The sequence below is a fragment of the Carassius gibelio genome, chromosome B14 (assembly GCF_023724105.1).
Source record: "Carassius gibelio isolate Cgi1373 ecotype wild population from Czech Republic chromosome B14, carGib1.2-hapl.c, whole genome shotgun sequence".
Classification (NCBI taxonomy): domain Eukaryota; kingdom Metazoa; phylum Chordata; class Actinopteri; order Cypriniformes; family Cyprinidae; genus Carassius; species Carassius gibelio.
Genome location: NC_068409.1, coordinates 22,713,547 through 22,724,496, shown reverse-complemented (window position 1 = coordinate 22,724,496; position 10,950 = coordinate 22,713,547). Strand labels below are relative to the sequence as shown.

At 36.9% G+C, this 10,950-nt stretch overlaps 1 protein-coding gene across 4 annotated transcripts; it reads left to right on the top strand.

Annotated features, from left to right (window-relative positions):
• The first annotated feature begins 414 nt into the window (after positions 1–414).
• Positions 415–10,602, top strand: LOC127971607 (ras-related protein Rab-6B-like). Of its 4 annotated transcripts, none has more exons than XM_052574738.1 (8): positions 415–611; positions 1,612–1,670; positions 3,203–3,256; positions 4,804–4,909; positions 5,386–5,497; positions 7,047–7,140; positions 8,466–8,532; positions 8,748–10,602. In XM_052574738.1, the coding sequence occupies exons 1-8, from the start codon at positions 533–535 to the stop codon at positions 8,810–8,812; spliced, it is 636 nt and encodes a 211-aa protein (XP_052430698.1). In that variant the 5' UTR covers positions 415–532; the 3' UTR covers positions 8,813–10,602. The 4 variants fall into 4 exon arrangements, with proteins under 4 accessions (XP_052430698.1, XP_052430697.1, XP_052430696.1 ...); XM_052574737.1 differs by lacking the exon at positions 7,047–7,140 and adding an exon at positions 5,752–5,845 and having other exon boundaries at positions 419–611; XM_052574736.1 differs by lacking the exon at positions 4,804–4,909 and adding an exon at positions 3,721–3,826 and having other exon boundaries at positions 419–611.
• Positions 10,603–10,950: the final 348 nt, after the last annotated feature.

Genomic DNA, 10,950 nt, shown 5'->3' with positions numbered 1-10,950 from the left:
CCCTCCAAATGATTTTATACACACACACACACACACACACACACACACACACACACACTGATTTTACCCTAAAACAAATTTTCTAATTTATATCAAATATTTATATAGTAAGTATGGTGAAAATTATCATTAATGCAGCTACTGTAGGAATTATATGAAGAAAATGTATTGTAAGGCCATTCATTTCACAAGCAATACTGATGATTTAATGATTTAGTTGCGACACAGTTGTTCGGTATGACAGTAGAAATAGGTTGTGTCTGAAAACCTAGTCAGCGGACTACTAAGACAGCGTTTTGACCATCATAGTCGCTTTCAAACGCTTGACAGGAACCTCAATAGGCAGCTCTCTAAATAATAGGCTTTGAAACACGGCCACAGCGCGTCGTGCGCTTCCATCTCTGGCCACCAAGAGGCGCTGTCACCCTCAAGAATCATCGGAGCTCCGTCACTGGACTGTACGGTGTGTCCTTCGTCCGCGCAGAGGAAATAATAATATTTAGATAGTTTTTGTTTATTGTACTCGATAAAAATGTCTACTACGACCGGTGGCGGAGAGTTTGGCAACCCTCTGCGGAAATTTAAGCTGGTTTTCTTGGGCGAGCAAAGCGGTAAGTGTTGAGATATGTGAGACGTGGACAGAGAAACGGACAGGCCAGCTGAAAGGATGCTACAGAATGATTAAATGTTACCAAATAAACACGAAAATAATCATCTGACAGTTTAGATGGACACTATTGTGGACATGCACTTAAAATGTAGTAAAAACATACAGAAAACGTTTGTCACGAACAAAACAAGAACAGAGATAATGTAGAATTGAACATCCGTGAAGTACGTTATCCAAAATAACGTTAACGTATATTAGAAAGATACGGTTTGCGATTATTAACTCAATTCTACTGTAATCTACAAACTGCGTGTTTTTTGTATGTAACGTTATTTCCCCTCAGTGTGTATGTATTCTCGCTTGTAGACATCGAAGGAAGCCTTGTATTAGCATGTTTGTGTTGTCTGGTCTTAGCCACAACAGAGAACTTCCATATTAGAGGCTTTTTATTTGTGATCTGTTAGTTTTTAACACATACAATGAAAACAAGGCTGCGCTACAGCCGTGAACGAACATGTTTCAATGTGTAAAACAATACTATCAGTTGTAAGGATGGTCGCTAGCTCGAGGTTCAGTTAGCAGTTAGCATGTTTCTAACTAGCCGGCTGTGACTATCAAGATCGTGAGATCATAAACCACATCATCAGGGATGTTTAACTGCCACATCATCCACGTCACATCTACGTTTTCTTTTAATAATGGCTGGATCGGACGTAAAAACGAGCAGCGAGCTGTCGTAAAGCAGAGTTCCTGCATGTTTTAGCCTGTATTGATGTGAATCAGGACGGTGACACCCATGTTGCCAACACAGCGATCAGAGTTCAGACTCATCCTGCAGATCATTGCATCCCCTTCCCTGATGGACAACATCTTTGACATTATGCTTTCGATACGAACGTCAAACATGCTGTCTATGTAGGGAGCACACTAGGTTTGAGACGCATTGACTGTGAGGGGAGGCCCTTATTTATAATTTATTTGTTTTTTCTCTTTCTCCACAGTGGGCAAAACTTCACTTATCACCAGGTTTATGTATGACAGCTTCGATAATACCTACCAGGTAACACCTGCTGTGACAGCCATAGCCCATGTTATGTTTACAAATGCTTACCATGTTACTGTGCATCTTAATATCTGACCGAAGTATTGTTGACTTTGTCAAAATCTGTAGCATTAAGGTTTGGTTCAGTCGTGGTCCCTAAACGAAATAACGTTAGTTCACTTACTAATAAATATCCTTCCTTGAAATACAAACAGATACTTTGTAGAATAGTCATGCAAAAAAAAAAGCTCTCTAGTCTAGGCAGACTAGTAATGTCTGTTGAAATGAAATGATTAATTAGCCATAAGTTTTCTTGTTGTTCCTGCTGACCATTACACATTACACTATAATAAAATGTACATTATTTTTATTAAAAAAAAGAAAATACATGTTTGACTGCCAATGTTAAGCTGTTTGTGGCAGATATCTCAGGTCAGAGATTTACTTGCAACATTATAATCATACAAGCATAATTGTATTTAATCTTTAGGCTTTATAGGTAAACATATACTGCCATTCAAGAATTTGGGGTCAGAAAGATTTTTGTTGTATTTTTAAAAGAAGTCTCTTATTCTTACCAAGACAAGATTTAGTTATAAAAAAAATAAATACAAAAATCAGTAATTATGTTAAATATTATTGCAGTTTATAACAAATGTGACCCTGGACCACAAAACTAGTCTTAAGTTTTCCTTTTTCGAAATTGAGATTTATACATCATCTGAAAGCTGAATAAATAAGCTTTTAATATATGACAATATTTGGTCAAGATACAACTATTTGAAAATCTAGAATCTGAGGGTGCAAAAAATCTAAATACTAAGATAATCACCTTTGAAGTTGTCTGAATGATTTTTAGCAATGCATAATTCAAGTTTATTTGTATAGCGCTTTTTTTAATACTAATCAAAAATTTAGTTTTTTGATCTATACAATGTAATTTTCAGCAGTCATTACTCCAGTCATCAGTGTCAAATGATCCTTCAGAAAAGATTCTAATATGCTGATTGGTGATCAAGAAACATTTGTTATTTTAACATTATAAATACCTTTACTACCTCATTTGATCAATTTAATGCATCATTAAATGCTGAATAAAAGTATTAATTTCCTTTAAAAAATACTGATCCCAAACGTTTGAACAGCAGTGTAAAATGGTACATTTTGGCTTGCATTTGATACTTGACAAGTATTAATTTAGTTAGTTTTTTAGCTCTCAAATCACATCTATACATCTGTAGATGATGCACATGTGAACCAAATTTGATATTAAATTTGATGCAGAGTGTCTTGATTAAAAAAAAAGTTTGAATATGCACAAGAGCAAATTAGTTTCTCCGTGAATTAGGACAATTTTATTGAACTTATTTTTATTTTATTTTTTTTACATTTGTTTATCAGACTCTGGGGACTGGAGCAATATGAATATTTAGCTTAATATCTCCTTTTGTGTTCCACAGAAGATAAAAAGTCTAAAGAGCAAAATAAATATTCCTTCAGTGACCAGTTTTGCAGTGTGCACTAAGTTAACTCATTGTTTCTCTCTGCAGGCAACTATTGGTATAGACTTTCTGTCAAAAACCATGTACTTGGAAGATCGCACGGTAGGACAGATCAACGTTTCTAGAATAATTTCAAGGAGTCTCTGTGTGTCCAAGCTTTTAGTTTTATTGGAAAGCTAGCATGTTTGTATAAAGCCTGGTTTAGTTTAGATATTGGCTGACAGTGTTAGTACCAGTATAGTAGATGGTTTTGACACACACTGGCTCAAGTCATTCACCTGGACTTCTTTCTAATATCACCTGTTAAGTCTGTAAGACAACTATATTTATTTATTTGAAGTCTGTCAGGTGATTTCACTGTCTCTGTCACAGATTCATCACTGTTATCATTTGTGTAATTCCTCGTGCATGCTTGTAGCTCATCACACTTATGTCATTAGTTTGTCATTTATTTTGATTTCACCTTTTTAAGTTGGCTTGTGTCTTTGTCCACCTCACCCCACTCTCTTCCATGGCTGGGTGCTGAATGGGTCCAAATGCCTGTTGTGCTGCATGGATGGTCATAGATTCGGCTACAGCTGTGGGACACTGCTGGGCAGGAACGCTTCCGTAGCCTCATTCCCAGTTACATCAGAGACTCCGCAGCCGCAGTGGTGGTCTATGATATAGCAAGTAGGTAGCTAGTGCTCCTGCTTCACCACATGGTGGGGTCAAGTTGGGTACCGCTTGAGGAAATGGCACTCATGGAGCTTTATAAGTGTGCTGGTTTATTTGAGCATTCCTGGTAAAGTCAAATACAGTAAAGTAAAAAAAAAAACACTCACTCTTATGTGGTTCCAAATATGTATGTCTTACTTTCTGTAGAACCAAAATCAGTTGGATCCAAAACAATGTTGGACCCCATTAACTTGCACTGTATCGAAACAAAATTTAAAAGATAAATTATTTCCTTCCAGTTTTAGCACTGGTTGCTTGTAAAAAGTAGGATTTGGTTTAACATTATTTTGTTTGTGTTTAAGGTTTTTAATGGGATTGCACCACAATATGAACATGAAGGAAGATATTTTCTGCTTATTTTTTCTGTCCGTACAATGGAAGTCAATGTTTTGGACCCCATGGACTTTCATTATATGGACAAAAAACATTATTCAGAATACTTTGTGAAAGTCATACAGATTTGTAACATCATGATGGCGTGCAAATGATTATAAAGTTACAATTTTTGGGGCTTAATGAAAACAATTTGGGATTTTTTTGAATGAATATTTCAAAACCATAAAGTGATGTGATTTAGACTGAAAGCATGTCCAGCAATACTTGCATGTATGGAGTGCCATTTTCAAAGCATCTCGCCGAGAACAGCATCATTCAGAGAACAGGAATGGAGAAATGCCTACAGATGATGTCTAAAATCATTCTCATTTCCTAAATTCTTGAGGTCATGATCTGTAAATACAGAACTTCATAAGTGAAAATTGGTCAGCTTTGTAGGTGCATTTCTCCATTTCCTTCATGTTTTGTTTCTTTGATGTTGTCCTTTTCTTCTAACCCTGCTCCCTTGCCCTATCCTCTCTTTATATCTTTTCTTTTCTCTGTTCCTTCTTTCTCTTTCCTTTTTCCTTGCACACCACTGTTTGCTGGTCCCTCAGGTTCGGCTCCAGCTGTGGGACACTGCAGGGCAGGAGCGCTTCCGCAGCCTCATTCCCAGCTACATCCGAGACTCCACTATTGCTGTGGTGGTCTATGACATCACCAGTGAGTCCGAGCCTCACTCATTGGGTCAGCAAGGGATTTATGCCTCCATGGCACAGTTAGCATAATACCCCAGCTGCTTCTAGGTCATGGCAGTTCATCTAAGTATCGTTGCTTGGGAACAGTGAACGATTATATTTTTTTGTAATTCATTCAGAATAAATGAAAAGTAGATTGTACGTGCTTCTCTTTTAACAGCAAACTGCTGTTACTGAGCATCCAAATACACTGTGCTTTAACTAAACCATTCTCTGTTTTTTTTATTTCATACTAACAGTCTGCTTGCACACTTTCTTCTAAGAAAGCTTGGCTTTGAAGTGAATCAAGTGTGATTTGACCACTGCCAAATTTGGATTTGTGCAAATTGATTTTTAATCAATCAATCACTCAATCAATGAATTCAGCTCCAACAGATCACAACATATTTTTTTTCTTTTTAATTAGTCCCTGCCTGACTTTTTTCCCCCTCTGTTCTACAGATCTCAACTCTTTCCAGCAAACCTCAAAGTGGATAGATGATGTCAGAACAGAGCGAGGAAGTGATGTCATTATCATGTTGGTTGGGAACAAGACAGACTTGGCTGATAAAAGGTACAGCACTTGGAGGTGTTTGATAAACACATCCTTTGTTCATCCCTCAGACTTCACGTTTTAAGTTATTTTTGTGTTCAGTTTTCTCTTTATCATTAATTTAAATCTTATGTTGAGCAGTTTGTGCCATTTTTGCTTTTCTGTTTGATCATGTTTTCTTGTGTTGATTTATGTTTATTTTCCCATTTACTTTATTTGTTTTTCATATCCATTCTCATTTGAACTATGTCCACCTGCACTATGGACTGTGGCAGGCAAGTGTCAGTAGAGGCAGCAGAGAAAAAAGCTCGGGAACTGGGTGTGATGTACATAGAGACCAGCGCCAAAGCTGGTTATAACGTCAAACAGGTGGGTGAAACGATAGAGCTGTAGTGCAGGCCTAAGATTATGTACCCGTTTATGTAACAGACTCTGTGGCATGTTATCGATTTCCATGGGAAATAATTTTGACTCTGCACTCAGGTTGTAAAAATGAACTGAACACACAGTGACAGTAATACATTTATCTAGCAAACAAACAAGCAACAACTCAAATAAATTAAGGAATAAAGATTCCTACTGAACTGACTCCGTTTCAAACAGTCACCAACCCTCTCAGTTGTGATCTGGCAAAGGAAACCAAAAAGAAAGATGGAAGGAATGTGACATTAACACCCACATGTATTCAGCAGCAAGCTGATTTCTGGTGAATTGAAATTGATGTCCTTTACATCTCCTTCCTCTTACATCTCCTACCTCTTATATTACTTATTAAATACTTGGTGATGTTGATTGTTTTCAGCTTACAATAATTGTCTAACTCTAACACATTTTACCATATCTAAACCCGTTTTGCAGACTTTTCCCCTCGAATGCAGAAAATGGCCACAGATTCTGTCTCAGTCAGGCCAATAACTATCTGTAAATGCACTCTAAAATTTCCTTATACAAAGCCATAATTATTTGCTATTGGAAGTAGATTGAACTTTTACAAATTCCTTGGATGCAGTGTAGAAACATTAAAGGAGTAGATAAACCAATAGATTGTCACCCTTATGTTGTTCCAGACAAAAAAGAAGACATTGAGCAAAATGTCCATGCTGCTTTTTACTGCACTGTAGAAGTGAATGAAAGGGGTTTGGACATTCTTCTATTATTCTGTTACTCTTTCATGTTCCACTGAAGAAGAAGTCAAACAAGTTTGAAATTATATGAGGGTGAATTAATGATAGAATATTAATTGCTCCTTAAGGGATATTTTAATGACCCGAGTGCCATCACTTCCCTAGATAGGGTGTTCATTTATTTTTTGTCCTCAGATAACAAATGTGTTCTCTGTGAGTAGCCTTTTGTTGAACTGCAGGGAAGTGGTCTCTTTTCAGTGGTATGATTTCAGCCGTTTCTCAACTTTTCAACCTGTGACGGGGTCCTATCAAAACACTAATTCCTCTTTTTCCCCAATACTAATCTGAACCTCAGTCAAGTCTCTGTCTCTTTCTCTTCTTCTTGATGCAGTTCTTTTGTCTGTCTATATTTCTTTCCTTTCCCCCACCCTGCTCCGGTCGAGCAGACAGATTACCACGGAGGAGGGCGAGCAGAGGGCTAAAGAACTGAATGTCATGTTCATTGAAACCAGCGCAAAGACTGGCTACAATGTCAAACAGGTAGAATCACTGAGAAACGAGGACGGCCCAGCCCTACCTTCCCTCCACCACTCTGTCTTGTGCTTACTTTGGTTTCTGTCTGTCCCTGCCTCACCCATTCTGCCCCAGCCTCACATTCACAGGTGTCCTGTGCTGTTGGGCTGCTCTTCTGTGTTTTGTTTGGTTTGCTTGAATTGCTCTTCATGTGTCATAGAAGTCCTTTGCATGTTGGCCAAGCTTCGCTAGCATGATTCTTCTATATGTGCTGTGTTGTAGCACCACTTGCAGTTCACAGACTGGATGTAGACACTTCATTTGTGCATTGTGCTTTTTTAATTAGCATATTGTATTGTTTTTTTCATTGTCAAATGAGTAGAACTTGGATTCTCCATAAGTTTGTTTTATTTAGAATGCTAGTGTCATCAGAGATGCACTCCTTTTATATTTATACCCACTGGGAGTTATGATTCAGTTTAAATAGAGGAGACTGGGGGTAGCTGCACATCAGAAAATTGTTAGAAGTGATACACTACGGTTTAAAGCATGGGGCTTAGACAAGGTCACATTAAATTGATCCATTGTCGACAGTAAAGACATTTGCAGATCTTTATTTCAAATAAATAATTTTCTCTTGAGCTTGAGCTATTCATAAAACAATTTCAGTTTCTAAAAAAAAAAAAAACTCATTAAGCATAGCAAATATTTTCATCATAACTAATAATATATGTTTCTTGAGCAGCAAATCTGCATATGATAATGTTTTCTGAAGGCTGATAAAAATGTAGCTTTGCACCAGAGGAAAAAAATAAATGTTAACCAAACTTCTGTACTGTAGTGTCGACTTGACTATAAGATTTTGAGTCAAATGTCCAGGTAAGCAAATGCCTGTTATCTAGCATCACATTCTTTTATACAGATTATTAATTACAATATTTGTTGGGCAAAACAGGTACATTTTTAATACTTTCTGTGGTTTCATGATTTTTTTTCATATTTGGTTTTTCTATTTTAAATACACATAAAAACTTTGAATAGGTTTTAATAGGTTTTCAGCTTGCTTTGTGAAAATTTTCTACACATAGTGTGACGACATGCCAAAAAATATTGTCACGAAAGATCAGTGTGTGTTCATTGAACTGCAAATCTGTATTTTTAATATAACTAAGATGTCTATAAATAATAATCTATCAATAAAAAAAGAAAAATAAATATTGACTGTCTGATAACTAGCCCCACTCTCCCCTACTATTAAGTTATAGATTATATTATATAACAAATGCATTGATTTATGTACATTTGGCCCAAGCATCAGAGTTTTTAAGTAATGATTGTTCTTTTTTTTTTAGCTGTTTCGTCGTGTTGCTGCTGCTTTGCCTGGAATGGATAGTACACCGGAGAAAAGCAAAGAGGATAGTATCCTTCACATGCACCGTAAATCACTTCTGACAAATGACATCAGTCACATTAAAATGTCACAATCAGTTTGTCTGCATCAGCCTGGTAGCAGGAGATCACAAGCCAGGTTTTGTTTTTCTGTAATATAATGACGTCTCAAAGAAATGAATGTAAGGTAATCCAAGGGTAGAGACATATTTATGCATGTTCTGATCCTTAACCTGAACCTTCAGTGATTGACATCAAACTGGAGAAGCCTCCGGAGCTGCCGGTTACTGAGAGCAGCTGCTCATGCTAGTAACCACCATCGTTCCCCGCCAGGCCCTGCGTCCCGCTCAGTAGACCCCCTCACACACAAACAGCTTGCCTCTCAGTGGTCACTCGCTCCTCTCGCGGCCCTGTGTCATGAGCGGACAACCTTTTCTTTTCTTCGACTCAGTGACTTTTCAGAGTAACCGTGTGGATGTGCTATTACTCTGTATTAAAGTGGATTCCAAAAATACACATATTAATGGGGAAAAAAGTTAATCACAGCATAGATTAAATACTAAAACCATTCAGATTCTCATCTGTTCTGGCTGCATGGCATTATATGGGATTGCAGACTGACATAAAATCACATACAATCACATCTTGAGTTTCTTCACACATCAGTGCTGTCACTGTCGTGAATTTATCGTGTTTCAAAGCTGGGGCTGGTGGCATCATTTTAGGCCTTGTTTTTTTAATTTCACTGGAGGAAGAACTTGTTTTAACGAGAGGCTGTAAATTTGTGTTACTGATTCATGATTATTTTTTTATTTTTACATGAGCATTACACTATTTTCTTTTTGGCAGCAGTTATTTAAAGAAAGATACAGAAGGGTTCTCTTTTGAATTTATTGTTGTGAAATATCATGGGACAGAATATTCTGTATAATCGGATGTTTTCATGTTAAATATGGTATTAGGGACCAGATATCATTTAAAGGTCTTTTTGTTTCAGAAAATACACGTGTGGCCGATAAAAAAGCAGTTTTGTTTGTGACCAGCCTCATTCTGGACAGGCTAGTTTTCTACAGGAATCTTCAGAGGGTTGCATGGATGTAGAATGTATCGAGTTGTCGAAAAAAAAAAAAATAGGATTTAACAATCTTAGAAAAGGGAAGTTGCTTTGTAAGCCTATTTAACTTAGTCAAAACTCTGGATATTTAATGACTTATCCACAACTGTAGTTAAAAAACCTAACGTCAATTGTAATAAAGTTTATGTACTAACGAAACCCTTCGTTCTGAGCTTGGATATGGAAAGCAATTCACACTAATTCCTCTCATTTTCAGCCTTGTTTTTTTGCTGCGCAAGTGTAGGAACAGCATGCAGTTTAGAGATGGTTTAACACAAAATGCCTTGCTTGTTTAATGGGATATTTCGATTCCTTCCTTCCTTCAACACGACTATTGCTTAATGTACAGGCACGTCTTGGTATTGCTCGTCGTGAGACTGTTGGTTTCATGTGTTTATTTATTATCTCACTAGTTAGTGAAACAGTGTGTCGTATGCTTGACCGGAATGGCAGTAAGCAATGTGTGGGAATCAAAGGTTGATGTATAATTTGCATTTCTGCCTTGCTGCTGTATCACAAAGACCTAGTCGTGTCACTATCTTGGTCACATTAAAGATTTTCACGGCTCATCTGTAACGCTGGGTTTCTACAGTATAGCTTGAATGGGCTTTTATTTGCTGGAGAGGTATCAGCGAACCCACCAGCGCTGTCGCTTTTCCTCTCATTTTAATGTAAACCGACAAATCCTTTCATCACTAAGACTAAAAAAGGGCATCACGTGTGTTTTAAACATTAACATTTAATATGGTTTGATATGTAAGAATTAAAATAAATACGAGTGAAAACCCTCCTGAACAGCTCTGTCGTGTGTCACTGACTGAATACTCAGCTGTGTGCTATTCTGAAGTGTGTTGGTTCTGTTTGAAATACGCTGTCTAGTGTTTAGCAAAATTTGTGTGAACAAAGTACTATTATTATATGCTGTAAAAAATGGAAGGTTAAAGAGACACCAAAATGTATCACATGAATAAAGATATTTCACCAAATTTGCTGTTTGTGCTGCTTTTAGTTTCTGTATGTTGGGCCTATCCATATACAGTCAAACCAAAAATAATTCAGACACCAGATATAATTTTTACTAGTGGGTGCAGGACACTATAGTTAATTAAGTGAGGGTAGTAAAATAAAGGAAATTGTCATATTATAGCCAAACATTATTCATACAGTGGACTACCAGTAAAATTGATTAAATAAAAAAAAAGGTCCTAAAAAATATTCACTTTGGCCTAACCATGTTTTGCTTAAGTGATTTTTATTTTCACACCTCAGACTGAACACGATTAAGCATGGCTTGGTAATTGGTTTACCTAAATTGGTATTTTCCAACTGTTTAC

Coding starts and splice junctions, on each gene's coding strand:
- LOC127971607 (XM_052574738.1), top strand. CDS start 533: ATGTCTACTACGACCGGTGGCGGAGAGTTTGGCAACCCTCTGCGGAAA. Junction 3,257..4,803: donor TGTACTTGGAAGATCGCACG/GTAGGACAGATC, acceptor CTGGTCCCTCAG/GTTCGGCTCCAGCTGTGGGA. Junction 5,498..7,046: donor ACAGACTTGGCTGATAAAAG/GTACAGCACTTG, acceptor CCGGTCGAGCAG/ACAGATTACCACGGAGGAGG.